We start from the raw sequence: 27,229 nt of genomic DNA, 5'->3' as shown, positions 1-27,229 counted from the left end.
GAGCTGTGGGCTGCAGGAGGAGCGGCAGCGCCAGGCAGAGCTGCTGCCGTGGGAACACTCGTGGCCATCCGGAGCTGTGCGGGCAGGGCCCGGCTCGCTTGGAAAGAGCTGACCGCAGTGCAGATCGGAAAGTGTCAGGCTGCGAGTCGTCGGGTCCTGCGTGGAAGGAGCGAGCGGAGCCTGGCTTTGTGCCGAGCGCTCCTGCGGCAAGGCCGGGCTGAGCATCGGGTCACGGCGAGGCACAGACCTCGTGCCTCCAGAGCCTTCGCAGCCCGCTGCTCCTCTGCTGTTCTTATGGGCTGGGCGGTGACCGGGAGCCTCTCCTGGGATTGAGGCCGTGGAGGGCAAACCGCCTACACGAGGGTAAAGAGGAGCTAAATATCCCCGTTAAAAATAATACCCTCGTATTCAGCACATTTTGCACGGAGGAGGAAAATGCTGGTGTCCCCAGGGTGATCTGCGCTGTGCTCTTGGCCAGGAACAAATGAAATAAAGGGCCTTTCTGTGCCCGCACCATCGTCCCTTCCCTGCCCCACGCAGATAAAGTGGAATGGCGACAGCTGCTTCTCTGCTCCTCACATTTTGCAGCACATCAAGCTCTACATTCGCTCCTCATCAAGAGTTTATTTCCCTTTAACTCATTGATCGTCTGAGATACTGAGCAGACAAAAACCAGTTCCCTTCTTTCTCCTGCCCCTCAGGTCACTGGGGATGAGAAATTCAATAGGAGTTGGGATCTGCCCCTCCTTTGATGCATCCCAAAGGTCGGTCTGCAGGTACCCAGCCTGGAGAGGAGGTCAGGGAGGATGTCCCCAGCATGGGGACAGCAGAGGATGGATGGGGACAGGCGTCTTCCTGGTGCTGCCCCTGCCTCAGCTTCTCCCCCATCCCCCGGACCAGCTCTGTTTCTCAGCTGTTGCTAGGGGAGATGGAGAGCAGTTGATTGAAAGCTTCCTGCAAGTGGCACCAAGTCTAAATATTGCCATTCCTATGCAAGTGAACCCAGGAGCATGACTGCAGGACAGTGAGGGTGGAATTCTCATCCTGTGTGAACTCCACCGCTCCCTGCAGCCCCAGCCTTGTGTCTTCCACCACCCGATGGTGAAACGATTTGAGCAAATTATAAGACAGTGCTTTGGACCAACTTAGCTCAAGATCAGAAGGGAGGCTAATTTCATATCTTCACCACCGCAGAAGGCAATTAAATGGCTCTGCAAAGTTTGAACACAGGTTAGGACAAGAAATTTTATAATCAGAAATCCCAACACCTGCGGCCAGCAGCACAGACTGCTCGAGTCATGGGAGGGCGTTGCGAGCCTCCTGAGTGCTCCCAGGGCTTGGAGAGGTAATGTCCTCAGCTCAGGTTTCTCTCTGCTGGGTTTTCCTTGGATTTCTGGCAGTGAAGGCACCAGAATTCATTAAAAACTCAAACCAATAACCACCTGCCTGAAGCTCTCCTGCGTGACGGCTCACAGAGCTGGGTGCCTCCCTCTCTGCATCCCGCAATACCTGCCAGGCAGGCACCGAAAGGGCCCCGTTCTGCTCAGCTCCAAGGCAGGAGAAAATGCTGCTGGGCAACCAAAGGGCCAAAGGCAGCAGCCCCTGGCACAGCAAGGGTGAGGTGTGAGTGCTGCCGCAGGCTGAGCCCAGGCTGGGTGGGATCCCCGTGGGCAGGCTGCTGTGGGCAGGGATGCGCAGCAGGACGGGCAGGTTTGGGAGGGAGTAGCTGTGGGAAGAGTGGCCTCACCATGATGCATATTAACGCTCCGCGGGCTTTAATTGCAGTGGGACCTATGGCACGGAGCCATTAGCGTGCAATGTGGAGGAACACGTATTTTTGGGAGCCCTGCCTGTTTTGTGGCCTTGTGGTGGGGGGAGGCGGTGGGATGCAGGGAGAGGTGCCTCGTCCCCCCAGGAGTGCTGCTGGAGGTGCAGCTCCTTCCTCAAGGCCCTGAATCATCCCCGCTGCCATCTGCTGCACCCTCGCTCTTCCCTGCAGATGTCCTTCTTCCTTCCCCAGAAGGAGATGAGAACTGAGGATGAGGTGCCAAATGCAACTTCAAACAGCATCTAATAAAACACGGGATTAATTTCTTCTGACTGCTGTTCAATGGCTCTGATTAAGCAGAGCAGAATTTAATTAGCTTGTTTGGACTGCTTCTAAACCTGTGCCAAAGGTGGGGGAGCCTCAGTGTCCGGGTCCCCCAGCATCCATGAGCTGCTGGCCTGTGCTGCTCCACTGAGCAGAGCCTGCTGCATACCCAGCCTGGTTGGCAGCAGTTTTGGGATCCCCAGAACCTTCATCATCTCTGCAAGCCCCCCTGCAGCCAGGATGGGGGCTGTCTGCTGGACGTGCTGCTGGTGGCAATGGGGATGGGAACATGGAGCCTCTTGGCATTAACCAAACTCATCCTGCTGAGTCCTTGAGTTCAAGTAACCCTGTTCTCTCCCTGATTTACTACGACTTGCTGGCTCCTCTTCTCTCCCTCCTCCTGTCTCCTTTAACCCATTTCATTATCTATGCTAGCTTAGGCTTGCCTACGTGGGAACATCACACTGAGGTTATTGCAAAATAGATGGGCTGTGAATGCAAAATGCAGCAGCCCTCCCCAGCAGCACTGACTCCCTCCCTGCCATACCTGTGCTCAGCACGCTGAAGGACCCAGGCTCCCCGGCTCCCCCGCTGCTCCTGGGGTCTGAGACTGCAGCTTCCCCTCCGTGCAGACAAGCACACACAGAAGGCATGCATTTCCCTTCCAGCAATGTGTTGCAATTAAGCATCCCCTCCCTACGCAACCCAGCACCCAGGCAGGTAACTCCAGGCCAGAGCCACAGCCCCAAACTGCTCATTTTTAAGCTCTTTATGGTGCATTTAGTTTTCCATATAAAAAAGCAAAGAGGGCAGGGAAGATCTGCTGGCTGAGGCAAGGAACGGACCCAGCAGCTCCTTTTCTCCCTGCAGACGAGTCTGTATAAGCTCTGTAGAGTCACCCCAGCACTGCTCCTCACCCTGGGGCCGTATCACTCCCTGCTCCCTTATCAGCCACCTGTGGGTATCCCCGCCTGATATGGGGCCCTGGGTGGGCTTGGGGCATATGGCAAAGCAGAGAGGGAATGGGGTGGGTGCCCCCGAGAAGCCCATCCCTCTGATTTCTGAGCAAAACTAGAACCAAAGCAGGGGAGTCCATAAAGGGAATAAGAAAAGACATCTACTTTTATATGTGCACTTAAGTATTTAGGTCAGTATTTTTAGAATAAATAGCCGTGGGTTGGTTCCTATCTTTTCACTTTCATTTTTCACACTTCAGCTTCATTTTCCTGACGCTGGGTAGCTGCAGAAGCGGTTGGATTTCAAGCACCCTCGCACCTCCCGGCACGCCGACCTCACTGCCTCTGGTTTCCCTCAGCCCCTCTATCCCATTCTTTTTCCTGGAGCCATCGCTGCATGGTCCAAATCTCCCAGTTTTCATGGCTGATGGTGATAAATGGAAGGCTCGCCCCGCAGCCGGGCCATCCCACAGCGATGCTGCCTGGTTCCATCCCGCTATTAAAAGCAAAACCATCCAGAAGGGTCCTTCAGAGCAAAGCCGTCTTCCCAGGGAAACATTGGCAGCCTCGTTTGGCAGCAACAGTGCCTGGATTTGCTGAAGGCCTCCAAAATTAGATGAGGCTTGGAAACTTGTGATGGATGTCACTGCGGCAGCGTGGAGGGGGGGCTCCAGCATGGTGCTTCCCCCAGCCCGGGTGCTGCTCGGTGCCTGCTTGTCCCCAGGGCTCACTGCAGCACAGCACAGGCACACGCGGTGAGAAGCAGCAATCCCAGGGTGCTAAATGTGCTCCGCGGGGGCTGCTGTGATGTGCCAAAGCGATGGAGCTCCTCGTAAACACGCTGAGGATAGGAAACAAGCCCTCAGCGTGTCAGCAGGGAGCTGGGCAGGGGCTGCTCTGTCCCTGTGAGCTGAGGGCACAGCGGACAAGGAGCACTGGGGGCACACGCTGGGGCTGGGCTGTCAGCACGGCGTATCCCAAAACAAAGCTCCCCTCCTCCCCGGCTCCATGGTAGCGTCACCTCCAAGAGTTATTCACAGATAAACTCCATAAATTCGGGGCACAGCCATTTTATCACTGCTGGCAGCTCGGCGAGCTGCTTGCTCCAAGGTGAAGGCGAGGGAGGTGGGAGGAGATGGCAACGAGCTCCCAGCACAGCGAGGGGCACCGTGCAGGGCTGCATCCAGCCAGACCCTCACCGCCCAGCAGGGCTTTGTTGGCCAACGCGAAAGGCAGGGCAGAAAACCACCTCCTCCGCGTGGGATGATTTATTTTGCCACGCAGCTCCAGCCTGTTTTGCTGCATCATTCCCGGTGTTTTATTGCCTCCGGCCGGGGCTGCCGCCATCCGCCGTGCAGCACCCAGCCCTCAGCCCGGCGCTGCGTTGGCTCTGAACGCTGCCGGGCCCGCCCTGACCCCGGGGCCTGGAGAACAGCGGTGTGGATCGGTGTGAAGCGGGAAGGACGGCAGAGGCCAACCTGGGGCTTCGGATGGGGAACGATGCGCAAATCTCTGGGGCCGGGAGGGACACCCCACCTCCCTGCCTGACAGCACCGCCTCAGCTCAGAGGCAGCCACATTTCTCCTGCCAGCAGGGAACGGCCGAGGGCTTTCCCCGTGTGCGTGCGCCTGCAGGAGCCCGGCAGCACGGAACTAACGCGCGGGCACCGCCAACTGCTCCGCATCGCCAACCCAGAAGCGTTCTTTGTAGGAGGGAACGGGGGATGCCCCCGCCGGCAGAGCCCGGCAGCGAGGCACGGCTCCGGGAGCGCTGCGCTGCCCGTCGCTCCGTGCACAGCGGCGCACATCGGCGCACATCGGCGCACGTCGCTCCCCGCCCGCTCCCGGCCGCCCGCGCTCCCCCGGGGCCGCCCGCCCGCAGCGCGGCGCCGCACGGGGCGGAGCGGGGCGCGGAAGGGGCCTCTTGAAACCGCCGCGTTCTGATTGGGCCGAGCGCCCGCTCCGGCCCCGCCTCCCCGAGGCTCGCGGGGGCCGGAGCCGCCCGGCCCCCACCCCCGCCCCGGCCCCGCAGGCGGGCCGCAGCCGCCGGAAGGCCGCGCCTGGGCGGGCGCCACGCCGCGCCGCGCCGCGGGGAAGGAGGGGGGAGGCCGCGCCGCCGCTCGGAACAATGGCGCCCTCTGGCGGCGAGAGGTGGAACAGCGCGCTGCGGGTCCTCGGCCCGCGGGGCGAGCAGGAGCGGCTGCGGGGCGAGGAGAGGCGGGGGCCGCGCGCAGGGAGGCTCGGCGTGCGGGATGCCGCCGGCTCGTCCCATCCTCACCTCACCCTGCTGCGGTGCCGTGCCTCGCCCAGGCCACTGGGTCCCCCAGCTTTGTCACCGCGCAGTAATTAACGGAGTAATTAAGCAGCGCGGCCGCAGCTTCGTGCCCTGCCTCCGCCTCTACGCGCGGCCCTCGTTATTTACTCTTAACGATTTTACAGTATTTTAACACCAATCCCTGCGAAATTTCCCTCGTCCCAAAGAGAATAGCTGCTTGTAACCGCTTGCTAATTACAAGGAGGGATGTCAATTAATTCGTTTAGCTAATTATCCACTCGCTAGGCGCCGCGCACCGAGGGTCTGCGAGGGACGGGCGTGCGGTGCCGGCTGGACGCACCCTGCAGGGCCACGGCTGTGAGCTGTAATTACAGCATGGCGCTAATTGTGCTGGGATGGGCGGCTTTTCGGAGGGAGCTGGGTGCGGGCTGAGCCCCGAAAGCCGCCTCGCCCCGCACCTCGCGGCCCCGAGCCCGGCAGCAGCGCTCCGCCTGCCCTGCGTTGCTCCCAGCTCGTTGCTAATCTCCAGGCCCTGCTTCCTGCTGAATTCCTCGCGTTATTTCACTCCTGCCTTTCCAGCCGCAGCGTGTGAGGAGCTTTGATCAGTGCCTCGTACCTCGATTACCAAATGTTCCCTGCTAAAAACACGCAAACAAAACGCAAACGGAACAACGTCTCCCCAAGAGCCAACGGGCGGTGACACGGCGATTTGCATTTCTTTCCTTGTATTGGTAACTTTTTGTACCATCCCCATCGGGGCCGCTTCGTGCGCAGCAGCTCCGGGCTGAGAGCACGACCTTAAGAATTGCGCTGTGATGAAGGGCTGAGCTCTGGCTGCTTCCCAAGGACGCAGGGCTGCCCGCTGCCGCCGAGCCCCGAGCTGCACGCAGGTGTCCGCACCCCTCCTCCTTCTCCCTCCCTCTCCTCCTCCTCCTCCTTGCATTCTTCCTCCTCCTCCTGCTCTTCCTCCTCCTCTTCCTTCTGCCGCCGCCACGACACGCTGCAAATGCTCAGCTTCTTCTGGCTGAGGTGAGGGCAGAGGGGATGCCCAGGGGGCGACGTGGGGACAGTGGCATGCGAGTGGGACCACGGAGCTGGCGCGGCAGGCGTGGGAGCAGTGCCTGATCTGACTGGATCGGTGTTGGGAGAGGTTTGGGGCAGTGATCTGGGGGGGAGTTTGGGGTGAACCAAGACTCCTTGTGCTTAAAAGTAGACAAATACTCAGGAAAAGTGGGCAGTGTGGGCAGGTGGATTGTGTGGCAGCTCGACACTGCGGTGCTATGGACCATAGTGAGCCCAGCTGTGATGGTCCTCATGGGGATGGTCCTGACTGTGGTGGTCTCAGCCATTGGGGTCTTGACCACAGCAGTCCTGGTGGTCTCTTCCCCAAGGAAGCCATGGGAGCAGGTGGGCATCTGCTCTGGGCAGTGCTGTTGGATGTCCCCATGTTTGTGCAGTCTGTCCCCTGCGCTGCTGGCACCTACAGGGGCACACACAGCTCTGCTCCCTGTCTGGGCTGGTGGCAGCAGTGCTGGGGACCTTTGTCCCCCACTAAGCATTCAGAGGACTTTGTTCCCATGCTGGCCTCGTTGCCCATAGCCCTGGGGATGTACAGGAGCCATGGGAGGAGGATGAGGACGGAGGGTCCCAGCTATGCTCGCAGCACCAAAAGTTTCTCATGGCTGCAAGCATACAGCCCTCAGCAAAGGCATCCAGGTTATGCTTTCCGGGCTTGATACCTTGTTCTGCTCTGTGAAACCCCAGTGGAGGGCATGAAATGTGTTCCCCAAAAAACTCTTGCATGTATCTGGCTGTTCCCTGTCCGCACTGTGCTGTCTGTCCCAACGTGGGCACAGCCTCTTCCACCGCCAGGCTCACCTCTCCCACTGCCCTGTTGAGGTGGTGGGATTTCCCAAAGTAGGTCAGGTTAATTTTTCAATGCGTGCTGATTTGCTCGTTACCATGGATATTGCTCAATTACACACCAATAATCCTCCCCAGAGAACTTCATTGTTGCTGCTTTCCTTCCCCCCGCTTTTTTCTTTCAAGATTCCCAGGAATGGGTCAGGATGCGTCAAGGGAATGGAGCGGGAAAGAGAGAGCAAAGATGGATAGGGGAAATCTGGGCTGGGCTTTGGGGAATGCTCATCTGAGTCAGTGAGAGTGGGCACTGGAGGCTCAGTGTGTCCATGGCTACACTCTGCCCTGCCAGGACCCAGCACCATAGTCCCCCAGCATCAACCTGCTTTTTGGGGGTGGCTCAGCCAAACACCATGTTCCTGGGGCTCAAGGACTTGAGGATCCACGCAAAAGGAAAATGAAAAAGCATCTCTCTTTTCCTCTCTCGATCAATTGCTCCCAGTTCAACTCAGCTTGGCTTTGCGAGTGCAGCAGGAGGCAAGAGAAATATTCTTCCAAAGGGTTTTTCTTTTTGTAATGCAAACTTTATTTTTTTGGTAGAAGTGGGTCACTGGAGGGGTGACAGAGTAAGAGCATCATCGCCTGGGTGATACATCTTGTTGCCATGGTGACCTGGGGGCTGCATCAGTCAACAGCTTTAAACATTTGACAGCTGAGTAAGATGGAAGATTTTAATGAGGACAGACACTTGCTTGCTTAGTTTCAATAACCGAATTCTCTATAAATACCCTCGGTCTGAATGGCTGCAGGTCTCCAGTGTGCTGTGAGTAGTGTGGTTGGGCACTCCCCTTCCCCATGTGTTCCAGGGTAGCAAGTGTGTGCCCACATCCAAAACAATTGAGGGATGCAAAGCAGGTGGCTCTTTGTAATTCTTTTCCTCTCCTGCTCATGTTGGAACAAACGAGGTGACACGAGTGCAGTTGGGGAGCACAGGCTTTGGGTTTCCAAGGCACGTGCTGGACCATGTGTCCTTGACATTGGTACCATGGCTGTGGGGCGGGATGGGGCCACCCCCACCACTGCCTGCAACAAACCAAACCTGGGGAGCAAAGGCTGCTTGCTAGGAGCAGATGGACTCTTGTGCTGTGCTCTTGCTTGCAAGAGGTGAGCCATAAGCAAGCTCCCAAGGTTCAGCTGCAATCCGGAGATGTGGGGCTTGGTTAAAGCAAAGCAAGGCACTGCTGGAGTGGAGACATCAATCAGGCATGGATATTGGAAAAAATTTGTTCTCATCCCTTGCAATGCCACCACCACACCAGGTGTTCCCAGTGCCTGCAGTGCTTCATTCCAGGCCCTGCGCCAGGCAGAGGTGTGGCAGGGATGGGAGCTTCCCATTTGCTGCCCCGCTGGCAGCCAGGCACAGTGTGAGCCCCTCCAGTGCCAAGGGCATGCTCCTCGGGTCTTGTGACTGCACTGGTGTCACTGTGATGTCCGCACCTCCAAGCACAGCCCTCTGTCACATGTAACAGTGTGGAAAATCCTCAGGCTGACCCCTGTGGAATGGCAGGCTTGGGACCTGGCTCTGCCCTTGGGCTTTAGACCCGCAGCCGTCATGCTGGATGCTGTGTTAGAGAACAGGGCTGGGCTCCAGCTCTCCCTGTCCCTCTGGGGTGAGCTGTGGGGTTGACTGCGGCCAGGGCCACCCTGCGAGTGCTCTGTGCTGAGCCCTGCCGTCACCTTTTGTCTGTTTACAAGGTGCTGGCAGCTTCCTCCCCACGCTGCTGTGTTCCTACACATGGATTTAGCCAGCTCTTCCCAAACCAAATGGTTGTGTGCATCCCAATGCAGAGCGCTCCAGCACTTGGGTCTCTCTGTACTGCCTCGTATCCCCCTTTATGGCAACGTCCCCACGTTCTGCCATCCCTCTTTTAACCCTAGCTGCTCTTCTCCTTTCCAGGTGTCTTTTAAAAATGGTCAAAGGGAACATTGTAGTCCCTGAAGACATCCTGAGTTTCTGTTGCAATGGCCTCCAGGTACCCAGTGTGCTGTGCCAATAACCCTGGGGCTGCCGGCATGCAGTGCCCCGTCCCTATTAACGTCCCCAGCCACTGAGATCATAACTGTGCTGCAGAAAGCTTTGGAGCTCTGCGTAGTGCTGGCTCACGCCCCAGAGCCTGCTGCCTTCCAGAAATAGCTGTGTCCTTGTGCTGTGGACACCCGGGGGGTTTGTGGGGGGCTCGAGGCTGCTGGGACGGGTGCCCCTTCCTTAGGGCTCACTCGCTGCCTTCGATAACCCGAGGTTTGTGCCGTTCCTGGGATGCTTTGTACCAGTAGCTATGGAAACAGAAGGCTCCTGTTAGACCAGTGATGGAAAATGCTATTCTGAGAAGCGAAGTGGTGTTCGGTGAGCCTAGGGTAGGAGGGAAGGCTGTGTTCTGAGAATAAAGCATTTACAAAGGCAGCTGGAGAGAAGCAGAGGGGAAAGAAGCTGCTGCGAGTGGGATCTCGCAACAAGTGCTATAAATGGGGGACATTGTTAGAGCAGAAAGCGGAAGGAAGCGCTGTAATGAAGCCCAGACTGCTCTCATGGCTCCTCAATTACTCACAGGGTGCACTGAGTTCAGCCCTTGTGTAACACGGCCCACTCCATACTGAATCTTCTCTCCTGACAGCACAGCCACAATCACGGTCCTTCTAAAACACCACTCTGTGCCTGGTGAGCCAGGGGCCGGGCAGGAACAGTGCTGACCCCTGCATTCATAACATTTTATTCTTCTCTCCCCAGCGGTGCACTGCTGGAGCATCCTGCCCTGCCAAGCAAGGTTTCCTCGTCTCCTGGGAGATGTTTCTCCTATTTGTACAGAGCTGAGGAGCAGGTGCCCTCTGCGGCACCAACATTTGGGATGGGAAAAGCAAACGATGGGGTTCCAAGCATCGTGGTCCCCATGATCCCATCCCACAGGCATGTTTGCTAATCAGGCTGGGTAATGAACCGTATCCCTCCCCTCTTCCCACAGGGCTCGACCTCACCGCCGTGCACCCAGGACACAGGGGAGCAGCAGGAGGAGGCTGCGGGGGCCATGGGTGGCCACAACCCCACCGAGGTGCAGATGAGCCAACTGGTTCTGCCCTGCCACAGCAATCAGCATGGGGAGCTCAGCGCCGGGCAGCTGCTCAAGTGGATCGACACGGCTGCTTGCCTTTCGGGTAAGCTGTGCCTGGGCATTTGTAGCACATCAGTTTGGGGAGCTTGTCCTGCATGGGGAGGAAAATGTGCTGGTTGAGGATGCTTGCAGCAGCGTTTGGTGATGGAAAGGAAAGCAACAAGCAATGGCATCGTCTCATGCGGACAGCAGGGGTGGAGGGAGAGGGCTGGGGTGGGGAGATGTGGGGCTGATTGCGGGCAGCAGCGTGCCATTCCCTGCCTGCTGCCCACAGAGCTGACGGCAGCTGGGCGCCGTGCCATTCTGCTGAGTAATGGAGCAGCCAGCAGCAGGACAGGGGGAGGTGGCTCTGCTGCACACAGCTTCTTGGTCTGTGTCTGCTTCCCCCTAACCACTGCCCTCCCTGTGGCCTCCGTGCAGCCAAACCCACACCAATGAGACCAGGAAACGGGGGCAATTCTGCAGTTTGGAGATGCTTTTGTAGTCTAGAGGGGAAGCTAAGCCAGCAGCTGGCTTTACAGTAGTTGCTGTGTAGGGATAGATGGTATCAGTTGTTGTGCATTGCTGAGAAAGCATCATCAGGGCAGGGCAGACATTGAGGGTGATGTGGTCAGGAGCTGCCCCAGGGGTGAACCCTGGGCAAAATGTCTGCAGAACAGAGGTGGGGAAACCAAAAATGCTGCTCTTAGTGGGCACAGATGGGAAAAGGGCAGAGACGGGAGCAGGGTTTTGAGGTTGTTATCACCCCGAACATTGGGCTGGCAGCTCCGTATGCTGCTGCAGGCTGCAGGCTGCTGACGCTGTTTGCTGTTCCTTCTCAGCTGAGAGACATGCTGGCTGCCCGTGCGTCACTGCCTCGATGGATGACATCTATTTTGAGCACACCATTAGGTAAAGGTGCCACTTTCTGCCCTCTCTCTTGGCTGGGTGTGGGGCTGAGGCAGAGCTGCGCTGTGCTGGAGCTTTCCTACCCATATGCCTTCCAGTGCCCTGCTGCCAGCCCAGCTGGCTGCCAGGTCCTGGGCACATCTGCCCCTGGTGAGGTGCTGTTCAGGGTGCAGGGACCCTGTGGCCATCCCGTTTTCTGTTGCTATTGCCAGTAAGGCACATTTGCTCGTTTGGCACCTCAGCAAGGAGCTGCTCAGCACTGGAGCATGTGCTCTGCACACTTGTGGGACCTCGCCCTCCGCTCACCTCTTGTCCCTTCTCCTCTCTATGTTTTCCAGCGTTGGACAAGTCGTTAACATCAAAGCCAAAGTGAACCGAGCCTTCAACTCCAGCATGGAGGTCTGTGTGCTGCAACCATGCTTTGCCCCCTGTGTCCACCCTTGGCATGTTGCTGTCCCTGCCAGCTGCACCCTCTGTGCTGTGGCCACCTGCAGAATACCTGCATACTGCTCTGTTCTGTGGCTTGGGGGCTGTGCTGTCTGTTCTGCTCACTCTGGCTCAGCCTGGGGTGATGCTGCCTTTACACATGCACCTGCTGCTGCTTGGGCACCAAACTGTTCCCTTTCTCCTGTGCTTGGTTTCAAGATCCCAAACTACGCTGGGCATCACTGTGCTTCACCCGCTGCTTTCAGCCCCCTCCTTTCTCAGGAGGAAATATTTGGGGTGAGGAACCCCTTCACGGGCTTGCAAAAACTTCCTGCTTTGTGCTGGTGGTGCTGGCTGAACATCAGTCCCTGCCACCCATACATGTGGCTCAGAGGCCCTGTGCTGTGCCCTCTGTCAGGTGGGCATCCAGGTGAGCTACGAGGACCTGCGCAGCGGGAAGCACTGCAGCATCTGCAAGGCTTATGCCACCTTCGTGGCGCAGGGTCCCCTGGGCACCAAGGTAAGTGCTGTGCAGTGAGCCCCGTGCCCAACCTGCAGGAAACCACCTCTGCAATAGGGGCTGGGGGCAGGTGGGGCTGTGCCTAAATTTTCCCGAGCCGTGGGGACATGGGCAAGCAGGAAGAGTCATTTCCCTCAACACAATCAACTCAGCCAAGCATGCAGAGCTTGCGTAGCTCTGCGTGTGACTTGGGATGCATGCCACCCCTTGGAACCCTACACAGGGCCCACCCCATCCATCACCCACACCTAGGTGAAGCTGAAGCCGCTGACCCCGCAGACAGAGGAGGAGAAGATTGAGCACAGCATTGCTGCCGAGCGCCGTCGGATGCGGCTGGTGCACAAGGACACCCTCAAGGACCTCCTCACCCGCAACACCAGTAACACCGGTACTGCATGTCCACAAGGGAGGTGTGGGGTCAGGGGTGGGGGTGGCCGTGGCACTGAGCCCCGTGCTCCCTGGCAGAGATGGAGACAAGGGATGGCAGTGCGGTGGTGCCGGCTGAGAAGACGCGAGTGGAGAGCGTGGAGCTGGTGCTGCCGCCGCACGCCAACCACCAAGGCAACACCTTTGGTGGGCAGATCATGGCCTGGATGGAGAATGTGGCCACCATTGCAGCCAGGTGCCTGCAGGGGGAAGGGGCATCGGGGCGGGTGGGTGGGCTGGACCACAGCTGGGTGGTGGGGGCCTTCTGGAGACGGTGGAGTGACAGGGACCGGCACGCAGGGATGGCACTGGGAGTTGGCAGTCCCACATGCACACAGTGGTGCTAGGGAAGGACAGGCACAGCTCCCACAAGGGTCCCCTGGCTCTGGCTGTGATGGGGATGGTGCATGGAGTGACACCTGCCCTGCAGCCGGCTGTGCCATGCCCACCCCACACTGCGTGCCATCGAGATGTTCCACTTCCGCGGGCCGTCGCAGGTCGGGGACCGCCTGGTGCTCAAGGCCATCGTCAACAACTCCTTCAAGAACAGGTGAGTGCTGGTGGCAGCACCTCTAGTCTTTCTCATGGCTCCCCATGCCTCACCCCTTCTTCTTTCCCCCCCCACCCAGCATGGAGGTGGGGGTCTGCACCGAGGCCTATGACCAGGAGATGTCTGTCAGCCGGAGGCACATCAACAGTGCCTTCATGACCTTCGTGGTGCTGGATGAGGAGGGCCGGCCCCGCACGCTGCCCATGGTCGTGCCCCAGCCGGGGGTAAGGACAGCAGTCCCCCTGTAATCCCATGTCCCCATGTCGCTGCTGCAGTGGCACACAGCTAACATCCATCCCTTGATCACAGTGCTGCTACCAGAGAGGCACTGACATCAGCTGATGGGCTCTTTGCCTGCTCCCAGCACACTGAAATAGCTCCCGGTTAATCTCTGGAGCACAGGGCTTCACCTTTCAGCCCTTTGCTGCTGAATGTTTTACCCACTCTACAAAATATATATTTTTTTCCTCCTTTTCCATTAACCTGGTGTGCTTTTCCCATTTATCAGGATGGAGAAAGGCGGTACAGAGAAGCCAGTGCTAGGAAGAAGATTCGGCTGGACCGGTGAGAGCAAGTGGGATACCGGGATGGAGGGGGGAAATGGGAGATGGGAAGAAATGGGAATCTTCTTGCTTGGCACTGGGGAGCAGGGACTCCCCAGCTTTTGCCCTGCTGTAAGGAAAACTCTTTCCTGCAGGAAATACGTTGTCTCCTGTAAGCAGACGGAGGTGCCGCTGTCTGTACCCTGGGACCAAAGCAATAAGGTGTGTGCCTGCAGGTGGCACTGCCTCCTGCCTGTGTTTTGGAGATACCCCTGGCCCTGATATGCTGCTCTGTCACAGGTGTACCTGAGCTACAACAACGTCTCTGCGCTGAAGACACTCGTAGCCAAAGCCAACTGGGTGCTGGCCAGGGAGAAGGAGAAGGTACAGCACTGACCCAAGTACTCTGAGCTGTGCCAAGAGTGCAGGCATGCTGGGTCCCATGCACGTCCCAGCCATACTATGTTTGTGCTCCCCAAGGTGCAGATCTACACGCTAGAGGAGGACAAGTTCCTCTCTTTCCGCATTGAGATGTCAGTGAACATCTCAGCCAGCCAGGCCTTCTCCCTGCTCTCCGACCTGCGGCGCCGGCACGAGTGGGACAGCCACTATGAGTGAGTGCTGCCGGGATGGCGTGGGAGCAGACGCCCGCCCCTTTCCAAAAGCACACCCTTTGGGCTGCCCTGGGGCCTAACATCTCACCCCAGAGCTGTCTGCATGCCTTGAACAGTGTGTTCCCATCCCTGGGGTTGATGGCACTCTGTGCACAGCAGCTCTCACCGCCCATTGCCGTTCTCTCTCCCACCCGCAGGAGTGCCGAGCTGGTGCAGCAGGTGGATGAGGATGATGCCATCTACCACGTGCTGAGCCAGGCACTCAGCTCTGAGAACAAGCCGCAGGACTTTGTCATCCTGGCCTCCCGGCGGAAACCCTGCAGCAGAGGGTAAGCAGTAGGTGATGTCTCTGTCCCCACCCCCCGGGCTGCACCCCGCTCACCCTGCTGTCCCCTGCCAGGGACCCCTACGTGGTGGCCTTTCGGTCGGTGACGCTGCCCACGCACCCTGCCAGCACCAACTACACACGGGGTGAGACGCTCTGCTCTGGCTTCTGCGTGTGGCCGGAGTCAGAGGAGATGAGCAAGGTGAGGGCTGTGGCCATGCTGTGCACTGCTGGGGTGTTCAGCCTCATGCCCAGCCGTGACACCCGTCTCCTGCTCATCACAGGTGGCTTACTACAACCAGGCGACGCCCGGGTACCTCAACTATGTCACCACCAACGTGGTGGGGCTGTCCTCCAACTTCTGTGCCACCTTCAAGGCCTGTGAGAAGTTCCTGTTGAAGAACAAGGATGACCTTATTGCACTGCTGCAGGACCTCTAGGCCTGGGGCTTTGCTGTTACCCATGGACAGACGTGGTCTTGCAAAGAGGGGTGTGGGGACAGAGTGGTGGCACTCAGGCTGTGCCTTGCTGGGGCTTTGGCCTGAGCAAGGTCAGTGAGATGGGGACAGAGGGGTGTCACAGGGATGCACCATCTTCATACTGATACTTCCAGTCCTCTTTTTTCCCCTAATTTTATAAGCTGCTGAGTAGGACTTGAATTTTAGTTCAACTAATGCTACTTGATTCTTTGTACAATCCCAACTCTTCCTAATACTGATTTTTTTTAGTTGTTTCTTAATGAGAGAAACTTTTTTGTAGTGGTGTGGATAGGGTCTGTGCTGTGGGATGTGCTGCTCCACTGCCCCAGGCTGCAGGGCAGGGCTGGGGCACGACCACACTGCCCCTTGGCTCTCACCCAGAGCAGGGGGAGATGCACCTGCAGGGTGGGAAATGGGCTGCTTGTGCACCCACAGCGGGGCTGTCAGGTTTTCTCTGTTCCTGCAAGAAGGTTGGCTGCCACCATGTCCCTGCCTCACATTCACTGATTTGGGTTCCCAACCCAAGATGCTGATGGGATGCCCACACTGGGCTGAGACCCCAATCCCATCACACTGCCCTGCAGTCCTGCTCCTGACTACAGCTCTGCGTGGAAGGAGTGGCAATAAAAGTGCATCAGAAGGAAAAACCTTTACCTGCCTGAAGGTCTGCTTTGGGGGCTGTGGTGCTGCTGCCCTGGCAGTTAGATCTGTACCGTACCTTGAATTATAGTCATCCCCTGTGAGCCTCCACCTCCCCTGCCCTCTTATCACTACCAGATAAAGCTGTTTCAAGCTAAACATGGCACAAAACACTCAGTTTTTACAGTGACTCCTTATCTCCCAAAACTCAGGGCAATCCTGCCTCTTTATCACCAGGACGCGAGCCATACTTCCAACTTATCTGCAGGAATGGCTGCTGCTTGATTAAGCGCACACAGTGATGTATTCACCCCAATGCTGAACTTTGACTGACCTCTCTCCCTCCCAAAGCACTGTACTTTTTAATGCTTGGGGTGGAGGTTTTGGGGTGCAGGAGCCAGAGCAGGATTCCCCAGAGAGGTCCCCACCTGGGTGACTGCAGGAACGGTGATTTTTGGCCATGATGTTGCAGCTGAATTGAGCAGTAATTCCAGCTCAGCACCGAGCTGGGGGGTGGCTTGGCTGACACAGAAGGACCCAGCCCCAACCAGAACACAGTGCTGAGCAATGCAGAGCCTTCCAATGCTGTCAACTGCTGCAGCTGGTCTTCCTGCCCACCTCCTGGGGAGTGCAGATCTGTGTGAGCTCTGTGGCTGGTAGGTCCTTGCACTTGGCCTGGGAGGTGCTCTGCCCCCTAGGGTTGATGATGGGCGGTTGCCTCTCACTTGTGCCCAAAGGCATTCACCACATATCACCCCTGAGCTGTTCAGCAAAGAGGAAACAGCCCAGGTAGAATCGGAGTCATTAAAGACCATCTGGTCCCACTCCCTGCAATGAACAGAGACACCCACAGCTCCATCAGGTGCTGAGAGCCCCATCCAGCCTCACCTTGGATGCCCTTGGGATGGGGCATCTCCCCAGTTTTAGTCTGAAACCATTTCCCCTTGTCCTACCACAGCATGCCCTGCTAAAGAGTCTGTCTCCTTTCTTCTTACAGCCTCCCATTAGATACTCACAGGCTGCTCTCAGGTCTTCCTGTAGCCTTCTCCAGACTGCACAGCCCCAGCTCTCAGCCTGTCCTCATAGGAGAGGTGTTCCATCTCTTGGATCATTTTTGCATTCCTTTTCTGGATGCACTTGAACATGTCCATGTCTCCCATGCACTGAGGACTCCGTATCTGGATGCAGTACTCCAGATGAGGCTTCAGAAGGGCAGAGCAGAGGGGTGGGATCACTCCCCTGACCTGCTGGCCATGCTGCTCTGGATACAGCCCAGGATACAGCCCAGGATACTGTTGGCTTTGCCTGCAAGGCAGCCCCTGCTGTCACATGCCAACTGGCTGCCCCAGCCCCAATCCCTTCCTCCACTGAGTCCCACTTCATTCTGCCCCGCTGGGGCTGGCTTGTAAACAGTGCTGAGGTCCACATGTGGCTTTGGTTAAAAGCAAGCAATTAGCATCCAGACTTCAGCAAGCTTTGCATGTAAGAGGGGTGGGGGAAGAAACCACACACAGCAGCTGCTTACAGCAGGCTCTCTTCCTCTTGTAGATCATCACCATCTTTTTTTTCATTGCTGCCTCCATGCTGAACATGCAAGAGTTTGGACAGGCCATCTCCAATGCCATGACAGCCATGCACCCCATGGAAGGCAGCCACAGGAGGTCAGGCTGGGTGCAAGTCCTGCACGTGTGCCACCAGCTCATCCCATACCGTATCCTTGCTCTGCAACACTGCTGCTTGACCTGCACTGAGCCAAGTCTGTCCTACTGACTGCCCACCTCCCTACCTTGTGAGTGTGGCTGCAAAGCAACCCTGTTGATATTTTTTACTATATTTGTGCACAGTGCAGTAACTCAGAAATAGCAACATGGAATTCTGTTTACTTTTTTAGAGCTGCCTGAACGCAGCACTGGACAGAGAATAATCCTCCATGCTGTAAGCAGAAGTTTTTATGGCTGAAGAGCTTTTCTGTTGCTCTGTGCACTTACTGTTCTTAAGACTGCAGCCACTGCTCACCAGGGCAGCTCAGGGAGAAAGAAATTAGAGTTAGAATTATTTTTAATTACAAGCTCCTACAGAAGCACAGATGATGCTGTATGTTGGCACTACAAGTTAACCGGATGGATAAAACTGTTATGTTCGAGCTCAGAATTACTGTCAGAATTCACTTTCAGTATTTCATATGGTGAGAAGAAAGGATCACCTCATTTATTAGACAGGAATCAGCCTGCTTAAAATAGACATGTCTAGCTCCAGTTTATATAGGTAGCAAAAGAGTCAGTAAAACACGCTGCTCCAGACAAAGAGCTCTGCTCTCCCCTGGCCAGCAGCAGCTCTGAGCAGTGAAAACCAGCTGCTGCTAATCCTCAGAGCTGCAATGGCCCATGCAGGAGCCCAGCTGCACTCAGCTCGTGGCAGCAGGCAGGTAACTCACCCCAGAGCACTGCTATTAAACCCTGGCAACTACAGCCCTCCTCGCAGGAAATCAGCGATTTTTCACAGGTAAGTACATTCCCAGCTGCTGTTGCTTCAGCTGCAGCCAATGTCTGGCACTGTTTCAGGTTTATTTCAAAGCCCCATGCAGCCTGTCATAGAGGAGACCTTCTGCAAGCCAGCTGGATTTCTATTTAAACAAATAATCCCCTCTTGTAAGCCCTTCATTCTCCTTCTACGCTTCTTTGCTGGAAGTTTCTGTGTGTGCCAAGACTATTTCTCCCCTGAAGCGTGCAAGGCATTTCTGTGCAAGCAGAAGTTTGCTGTCTGCAGCCGAGATAAAACAGCAAGCCCTTGCACATGATTCCTCGGTTCCTTCTTGCTCATTACAGCCGATGCACCTTCTTGCCACTGAAATACTTCTTAGAGAAGGGAGAACTCTTCACAAAAGCCAGCACTGTCGGAGTCCCCGCCTTTACAAAATACCTGCAAGATTAAAGAGAGTCCTCTAGCTTCCCTCTGCCTGGCCAAGCATCATGCAAGCAGCTTTTGCCCAGCACAGCACAGCCTGACCTCCAGAAGGACGACAGGCTGCTTTTGATGATCAGCAGAGCCTTTCAGAGCCAGGGCTACCCTTAACCAAGGAGCAGCGTTATGAATCAATGATTCTCCCAATAACCACCCCTAATTAAAATAGAGAGCTGTTGTTCTGTCCCTGGAAAGAGGTTTCTTTTGCAAGTGCCCTTACAGCTTGAAAAATCTGAGGGCTTATGCACACTGCTGAGTTTTATGGAGTGCCAGTTCAGACAGTCCACAGCAGCAGAGCTTGAGCTCTGCTCCCCCTGTGACAGACCATTCTGCTGGAGCTGTGCTGCAGGCATCCCCAGCCAGCTACAAGCTGCTGCAAGTTAACAGCACCAGCTCTACAATACTTTTTTTTGGTTTCTCAACAGCAGACTCTTTTCTCTAAACAATGGCACAGTACTTGAAAGTCAATTTCAGAGACCGAAACTGCGCTGCATGCTGTGCTGGGGACTGCTCACACAGCACTATTAACAGTGAGAGCATTGTTAACCTTCAACACGCTCTCTTTACACACTGCTGCTGCCTTTTTATAAGTAGCACTGTTTAGATGGGTATAAAACAGCCCCTCTAGTGCTGCTGCTTGTGTGTAGTCCCATTTCCCTCCCACCTCCACCTACTCCTGGAGAGTTGTGCATTTTTTTGGGGAGGGAAGGAACACTAATCACCAAAGCAGGCACAAAAACCATGTGGCCCTGGTGCTCTACACCTGCCCCCCATAGAGCAAGTGCTATTAAACCAGAAGAAAAAAACTGCACTTAAAGCCCAAAGTCTACTCTTACAAGAGACATGCAGGTAGAGCCTCACCTTTGGTGCTGCAGCACTTGTAGCAATGTGTGTGCTGGGTTCAGCTCATACATTTCTGCTCTTTCTTCATCTTCAAAATAGAGCTGAGGAAATTTGGGAGAGTTACATGCTTAAGCCATATGAAGACAAACTGCTAAGTCCAGTAAGAGCACAGCACACATCTCACAGAGGTTTCACAAGTTTCTCTACTTTGAACTGACTGCATCAGACACTAATTTAAGCAGTGCAGTCCTCTATATATATTCGAAGCCTTTCTGGCATAAACCAGCTTGCTTTCTGACAGCGGTGGCAGCAGGCACACAATTTCTGCCACAGACATGGTCCTTTAGTACCTGACTGCTTGCTGCACTGCAGGCTGCCCAGTGCATGCCACACTGAGGTGGAAAATGAGACAGCACCATCTACACTTCTGTATGTACAGTGTACCAGCTCCCTGGCCTAAATCTCAGTTATTCTTTTGATTCCTGATTTCCTAACAGTATCTGCAAATACCTTCTATTTCACACACGCTGTGTATGATAGAAAGTACTTTCATTTTTGTTCACAAGCTCTGCCTATGTAAACTGAACATTTTCCAGACGTGCTGACAAGTGAATGTAGCTCTCCAAACCACTATTTCACAGCCATGGGTGGTGAACAGGTAATTATGCTATTGCTTTCATACACACACATACTTAGTCTCACTTCAGAGAAAAAACAAAAAACAAACACCAAAACCAACCAAGCAACATTTCACAGATCAACACACTCAAACAGAAGTCCAGTTTCTCACCTGGAGATTGCTGGGAAGGTACTTTCTTTCTAAATCCCAAGGAGGTAACTCAGCAAACATCACCATTAAATGATCGATAAACCTAAAAGCCAGAACACACATTTTAGCTTAGCATTCAGCCTGATCTGTACAATTGGCACATGAAAGACAGTAAAAATACATCAGCAAATTAGGCAATAGACTTGAAAATAGATTTAGATCACTGTAAAAACAAATAGCTTCTTCTCTTTAAACTCACTGCTTTCTCAATGAGACCATACCCTATTACAACTCATACCAATGGTTTTAAACTTGAACAGTGCAACAGCAAGTTGTTTTTAATTTCCATTTTCACAATACAGAAGGTGTAAAAGCGAGCACTGTGCATTTCTTTCACAATTGATTTTTCATCTGCATGGTCTCAGCAATGCCACGCTTCACCACATCAGTGCTCAGAACACATCTGTGTGTCAGCTGGCTGTTTATTTTGGTACTGCAGGAGAGCTGGTCAATTAGTTTTGAGAATTCACCACCAAACAATGTGAAAATGGAAAGACATACTTAAAAATACTATCTAAGAACTACAGCTTTATTCATCTGTTTGCACTGTCATTTTTAATTGCAAAGTTGTGGGTGGATCTGTGCCTACAAACATATTACAAATTCCAAGTTGTTTTAACCTTGTTTGGCCAGCTATGAGATTAGAAATCTGGAGCTACTTCACTGGTAATGACAGCATTTCCCCTACCAGCTGTTCTAACTCACTCAAACTTTTCCTTCATGAAAGAATGCTGCAGATAGTGCATTTACCTGGAGTTCTCATGAAAAGCCTCGATGAAGTCTGTTTGTTCATGCTCAGGGTACAGGAAGAGAACAGGCCAGTTTAGGTTGCCATCAGCATCTAAGTGCACCTTTGCCCCTGTGGCACTGTCAGAGTGGAAACCATTCAGACATATCTCAGCCAGACTACCTGATATTTCTTCTTCTTCACTTGAAGGTTCAACAACCAGCTTGATATTTCTTTCCTAGGAGAGAGGAAGGAAAGTAAGTAAGTTCTTGTTTTGCATTAGTTGTTACCTAAAAAGGGGTACAGCCCTGGGAGCTCAGGATAGAGCTAGCCACGCTCAACAAGTCCTCAACCCAAGCCCCTTGTCCCTTTCCCTTCCCCTACAATCCCCCAAAAGAACCACCACCGAAACAAGTCCCCTCACAGACCCACCTTTATTGCTGCAAGCAAACGCTCCTTTTGATTCTGTTCTTTCTTCGCCATCGCCTTTGCCTTTCTTGCATCCCTCTCCTCAACTCGCTGCATGTAACAAAGAGTTGTATCACAGTCATGCATAGAAAGCCAAGGCCCAGCACTACTCTGCTGACAAGTGGAGGCTCCAGGAAGGCCCCAGCTGTTTTCTCTGCACATCTCAACAACATTATTATGTGGAACCGAAATTATATTATGCAGAAACCTGAACAGAGAACTCTCCGACCAACGTGTTTCTAAGTTGACAGTAAGCAGCACATATCACTCCTGCAACAAGCATGCCAGTCTGCTGTAACATTTACCTTTAATTTGTCAGCTTTAGATCTCACTTCCAGAAGCTTTTTCTCTTTTGAATCTATTCGCAAGCCCTCCTCACACCACGCTATGGCTTCAGAGTAGTTCTTTAGCTCCATGTGACAGAGAGCTCCTGGAAGGATTAAGGCTTTTAAGCGCCTGGTATTGGAGCTGGCACAGAGCTTTTACACAAGGCAGTGGTTATAAAGTCAGTGTTAATTCTGGTGCCTTCTAAAGCAATACACTCTGTTGCACTGTGGGGTTGTGTTGAGCTACAGACTGCCAGTAGGTCTAATAAGCTGGGAGAGAATCTGAAGCATTTCTGCAGCCATGGCATCAGCAGAGTGGTACAGCCTATGGTACCCCACCCTTGGAGGTGCCCACAGCCAAGGCTGGGCACAGGATAGCAGAGCTGGGGCAAGAGGAGGTGGCTCTGTGGCCATTGTGCACTGCTCTTACCCCTCACAATGGCTTTGAGGTGGTCAGGCTTCAGCTTCCTTGCTTGGGTTGCATCAGTGAGAGCAGAGCGGTAGTTACCTGCGGGCAAAGGAAAGCAGCTCAGAAGCCTGGATTGCACATTTCAGGTACAACTGGGTCCCACAGGCGGCAAAACACGAGAACTACATCACCGGCCCGTTCGGCAAAGGAGGGACAGCGGGCGGGGGCTCACCCAGGCGGCAGTGCGCGGCCGCCCTGTTGGACAGCAGCACGGCTCGTAGTTCCACGTCTCCGAAGCGCTGCCGCAGCCCCTCGCTGTAGGCCCGCACGGCCCTGCCGTAGTCCTTCTCCCCGAAGTACGCGTTCCCTTCGTTCTTGTACATGGCGGCTAGCTCTGCGGGGCGGGGAGGCGCGGCGTGAGGTGGGCTGCGCGGCTCCGGTAAAACCCACCCTCAGGGTTGTGGGTGCACCCGCCGCCCCGCCGCCCACCTGCGGGCTCCTTCTCCTCGTCGAACAGCAGGGACTGCAGGCAGGCCAGGGCGGGCTGCCGCGACGCGTCGATCTCGGCAGGGCAGCTCTTCATAAACATAGGGATGGCCTCCAGCTCCTGCGGGCACACCGCGTCAGCCCGCACCGCCAGCCGTAACGCCCGCCCGGCCCCGTCGTCGCCTCACCTGCTCCCACGTGTCGGGATGGAAGCCGTTCCGGTACCGCGGCACCGCATCGCCTCTCTCCCCGGCATCCGCCATGCTGCTACCAGCCCGTCCGCCCCGCCACTTCCGGCCTCGTGTCGCCCCCTTCCGGCCCACGCCCCACCCCCTTCCGGCTCCGCGCCGCCATTTTGCCCGCTGTGGGGAGCGGGGCGCCCGTGCGTGCGGCAATAGGGATGGGGCTGCAAATGGTTGCCCTCGTCCTACAGGTGTTCAAAATCGCGGGGTTGCCGCAGAGGAACGAGGTTGGTGGGCTGCGGACCTGCTATCTGTTCCAACGTTAACTGCTCTATGATGAACCACGAGGACAGCCCCACAGGGAACGTGGGCTGACCCGGCGCGTCCTCGCCCCGCAGCACTGCTGTTAAGCAGCTCCTTAACAACGAACCGCGCTGTTCAGGCCCACTCCGCGCTGCAAAGATTTGGAGGCGGGGATTTCAAGGGAGTTGCACTTTACTCAGTAACTCTATGACACCTTCCTTGGTGAGGTACAAAACCGTGCCAGAGCTCTGATCCCAAACCTCAAAGACCGGGGGGTCCTCGCAAGCTCTCTTCCCGGCTATCACCACATAAGGGTACCCCAGCTTGTTGGCATCTTTCAGCCTTTTGCCAATTGTCATCTGCGTCCTATCATCCAGCACCACATCGCCCACCAGGCCAGGCAGAGCTTCAGCCACATCATCATAGAGCTGCTCCAGCACCACAGCTCCCTGCTCCTCCTTGCTGCCTTTCTTGGGGGGGATGAAGCACGCCTGGTAGGGTGCAATGAGGCTCGGCCAGCGGATGCTGTCCTCTGTAGACAGCACCTCAATGGATGCTGCCAGGATGCGAGTGACACCCAGACCATAGCAGCCCATTTCTGCTAGCTGGAGCTTGTTCTCAGGGGTGTAGAAGATGGCGTTGTGGACAGAGGAATACTTGGTGCCCAGATAAAATGTGTGCCCCACTTCGATCCCTCTGCTCTGGATGAGTTTTTCTCCACATGTAGGGCACGCTGTTTGCTCTTCATCCATCATCTCCACGTTAGCTGCGAAATGCCCAGCAGGGCACAGCACCAACCTGTCCTCGCCGATGTCAGCCGGCAGCTGGAACTCATGGGATGCAGTGCCACCAATGGTGCCAGTGGCTGCCCGCACTTGGACGCAGCGCAGGCCCAGGCGCTTGAAAAGGCTGCAGTAGGCTCTGCACACCAGCTCATAGGTGTGACGTGCTGCCTCCTCTGAGGCATCAAAGGTGTACATGTCCTTCATGTAGAACTCCCTGCTACGCAGCAAGCCAAGGCGGGGCTTGGGCTCATCCCGGAACTTTCTGGTCACTTGGTAGAGGCGCAGTGGGAGCTGCCTGTAGGACAGATTGCTATGTGCGGCCACCAGTTCAGTGACAGCCTCTTCATGCGTGGGGCCCAGGCAGTACTCCTTGCCGTGCCGGTCAGCCAAGCGGAACAGCTCTGGCCCCATCTGCTCCCAGCGCCCGCTGGCCCGCCACAGCTCAGCAGAGCTCAGGCTGGGCATGTTCACCTTCTGCCCGCCGATGTTCCGCATGGCGCCGTCGATCAGGCGGATCAGCTTCTCCATGGAACGCACGGCAGGTGGCAGGAGGTGGTAGCAGCCGGGGCTGGCGGGGTGGATGAGGCCACCCTGCAGCATCAGCCGGTGGCTGCGGCAGCTCAGCTCTGCCGCCTGGCCCTCGCATCCTGCCACACCACCCACCTGCAGGTTCAGAGGCTGGAAGAGCTGTGAGAGCAATAGGCGGACATGAGCTGAAGCGTCGTGCTGGGAGCTGCGGGCCTGCAGTTGCGGTCCTGCTGCTGCTCTGAGCACAGGGAGCCCCATCCGCAGCAAGCCCAGCATCCCGCCTGTAGGGAGGAAGCAGCAAAACAAGGAGTTACACGCAAGGTGCTGCAGCTCAGAGCGCTGGTAGCGACAAAAAGGGTGCACCGCTGCCACGTGCTGCTCCGTGCTGGGTGGCACTGCAGCCCCAGCACCGATTCTTACCAGCCCCCAGGCTGGGCAGCACCTGCCTGCAGGTACTGCCCCCCACGTGAACACAGGCACCGCGTGAGCGCGCGCGGACACGCGCTCTGCACGTGCACGCGCGCACCCCGCGGCCCAGCCGCGCGCGCCGGCAGAGCCCGCACCGTCCGCACCGCCCAAGTCACGTGATACACCGCACCGTCTTCCTTCCCGGAAGCAGAACGTGCCGCTGACTCTATGGCTGCTCATCAGCGCCGCCTGCTGTGCGGAGGCCGCGCCGCAGGCTGTGCGGTTGGGGTCCTGCTGCAGGGCTGGGGGCCGATGGCTGTCTGTGGGCAGCCGCCGTCAAGCGAGAAGCCCGCCTGCACTGCGCCTGCGTTTGTACTCGGGCACGGAGAAGCCCCTTCACGCTGCTGTGGGCCTCTTCTGTCAGGATCTGGTCTCTGTCCGACCTCAGCTCACGCTCTGCAAGACCATGGGAGCTGGAGGCCGGAGCTGGAGCTGGAGGATGCACCGTCTGCAAAGAGCACTCCGCCAGGGGAGATGTCACTTTGCTGAGCCTGGTTTTATGGGGGCTTAAGTTATCCCTTTTTAAATATAAAGAAGTAAGAATAAGCTTTTCTTTTTATTTAAAAACGAGATTTGGGGAAATCTTCATAATTCTTCTGTGATGAGGAACATGCACTAATGTGCACTGCGATTTATATGAGGAAATGGGAAAGATAAACAGATTAAAGGGCTCACTGTTGATGTTTCTGAGTCAGGAGCACTGCAGCCGCTAAAAGCATGAACTGCAAGCACTGCCCGGAGAGACCCAGGGAAGCTGCTCGGCAGCTCTGAGCCAGAGTCTGGCTGCAGGTTTCTGGCTCCAGGATGGTGCTTCCCTCCCAGAGCACCTGCACTCTTATCTTGGTGATGTTTCCCTCGGTGTGCTCCCCGCTGCAATCCAGTATCAGTGCACACACAGTCTGGGATACACAGCAGTTGAGCTGCAGGTCCTGCAGGATGCCCTGTGCTGGTGGTGTGCAGGTCCTGCTGCAGGGCAAGAAAATGGTCCTGCCCTGTTTCCATCGCCTGCTGGAGCTGCTGAAGCAAAATGTGTTTCTGTCAATGACTTACTGCCTGCTGAGCGGATCAAAGAGGCAAAACATCTTGGATTGATTTGCAGGGCAGTGTTTTAAGTGGGAGGGTTTGAGGCTATACGAGAGACAAGATCTGCAGGGAAAGCTGATATCTCTCATTAAACCAACAGACAGTGCTGGATGAGGAGCTAAGCTTGGAGGCTCGGTGCCTGGGAGGCTGTCTGCACTCTTTTATCTTTTCCAGCTGTGCTGAGAGGGATCAAAATGAGGTTTCAGCCCTCGCCCTGTCACACTGGCTACATCCTGGCTGACCCTGGCCATGATCTTACACAGCTGGGAGGGTCTGTGAGTAGTGCTGCCTTGCACATCTGTCTGGCTGAACTTCCTGAGTGCTTCCATTCCTTCCTGTGAAGCTTCTGTAATTTACAACTCCAGGGTGATGTTTTTATGTCCAATAAAATGGTAATTGCAGGGCTCATCCTAGAACCTCCTGTGCTCCTTGGGATTGCTCCTCCAGGGAGAAGAGGTGGCATAGGCTGCCACCATCACAGAGCAGCTGGGAAACAGCCGCCAGCTCTGCGTGTCTGCAGATCTGAATGTGTGTCAGACAGCAGAACAGCCCCGAGGTGAAGCTTTAAAAACTGCTGCTTCTTTTATGCTGCTTCAACTGCTTTTTGGGTCACAGCCTGTGATGCTGGGGCTGGTCAGGCACTGATTTTGGCCATGTCCCTGGCTTGTGAGATAAACTTTAGTATCTAACAAATCTCTATGTGTTCAGTACAACCCCTTGGAGGTGCCGTGTGGGGACACCATCCTTTGCACCCTTACAGTGCTGGGGCAGAACCGGGTCATGCTTCACGTGGTAATTTGTGTGCCAGGAAGGGGGCACTGCATCACTGGTGGGAGTCAAGTGTGGGCTGTGCTCAGTGAAACTGCACTTGCTTTGCCAGCATGCGTGGCTCTGAGAGGTTGAGGAAACCTGCAGTGAGGACTGCAGGGCTTGGGGCAGCCAGGCTGGAGCCCCCAGTATAGCTACAGCACCTCAGAATGAGTGGCAAGTGACAATGGTGAGGGCTGCCATGGTGAAGGCTGCCATGGTGAAGGATGTCACAGCAGCCCTGGTGACCAGAGCCACCAGTGTGGAAC

At 55.7% G+C, this 27,229-nt stretch overlaps 3 protein-coding genes across 5 annotated transcripts; 1 reads left to right on the top strand and 2 right to left on the bottom strand.

Annotated features, from left to right (window-relative positions):
* The first annotated feature begins 5,985 nt into the window (after nt 1-5,985).
* Nucleotides 5,986-15,905, top strand: ACOT11 (acyl-CoA thioesterase 11). 3 transcript variants are annotated; one of them, XM_048946447.1, is made up of 17 exons: nt 6,219-6,351; nt 9,140-9,215; nt 10,200-10,389; nt 11,168-11,237; nt 11,573-11,633; nt 12,079-12,180; nt 12,433-12,568; nt 12,646-12,802; nt 13,037-13,156; nt 13,236-13,380; nt 13,665-13,720; nt 13,854-13,920; nt 13,999-14,082; nt 14,179-14,312; nt 14,510-14,641; nt 14,713-14,839; nt 14,922-15,905. In XM_048946447.1, exons 1-17 carry the CDS (start codon nt 6,329-6,331, stop codon nt 15,075-15,077), a joined length of 1,836 nt encoding a protein of 611 aa, XP_048802404.1. In that variant the 5' UTR covers nt 6,219-6,328; the 3' UTR covers nt 15,078-15,905. The 3 variants fall into 3 exon arrangements, with proteins under 3 accessions (XP_048802406.1, XP_048802404.1, XP_048802405.1); XM_048946449.1 differs by lacking the exons at nt 6,219-6,351; nt 9,140-9,215 and adding an exon at nt 5,986-6,212 and having other exon boundaries at nt 14,922-15,902; XM_048946448.1 differs by lacking the exon at nt 9,140-9,215 and having other exon boundaries at nt 6,242-6,351; nt 14,922-15,902.
* A 1,329-nt stretch (nt 15,906-17,234) lies between these two features.
* Nucleotides 17,235-23,124, bottom strand: TTC4 (tetratricopeptide repeat domain 4). Its single transcript, XM_048946578.1, has 10 exons — nt 22,993-23,124; nt 22,808-22,925; nt 22,551-22,712; nt 22,340-22,417; nt 21,889-22,013; nt 21,548-21,634; nt 21,139-21,353; nt 20,350-20,431; nt 19,578-19,660; nt 17,235-18,674 (listed from the first exon to the last, which is right to left on the bottom strand). The coding sequence occupies exons 1-10, from the start codon at nt 23,065-23,067 to the stop codon at nt 18,575-18,577; spliced, it is 1,125 nt and encodes a 374-aa protein (XP_048802535.1). The 5' UTR covers nt 23,068-23,124; the 3' UTR covers nt 17,235-18,574.
* Nucleotides 23,125-23,220: 96 nt separating this feature from the next.
* Nucleotides 23,221-25,186, bottom strand: PARS2 (prolyl-tRNA synthetase 2, mitochondrial). Its single transcript, XM_048946577.1, has 2 exons — nt 25,023-25,186; nt 23,221-24,883 (listed from the first exon to the last, which is right to left on the bottom strand). The coding sequence occupies exon 2, from the start codon at nt 24,876-24,878 to the stop codon at nt 23,466-23,468; it is 1,413 nt and encodes a 470-aa protein (XP_048802534.1). The 5' UTR covers nt 24,879-24,883; nt 25,023-25,186; the 3' UTR covers nt 23,221-23,465.
* Between the last annotated feature and the right edge of the window lie 2,043 nt (nt 25,187-27,229).

This window comes from Lagopus muta, chromosome 5 (assembly GCF_023343835.1).
Source record: "Lagopus muta isolate bLagMut1 chromosome 5, bLagMut1 primary, whole genome shotgun sequence".
Taxonomy (NCBI): Eukaryota; Metazoa; Chordata; class Aves; order Galliformes; family Phasianidae; genus Lagopus; species Lagopus muta.
This window is presented reverse-complemented; position numbering and strand designations above follow the sequence as displayed.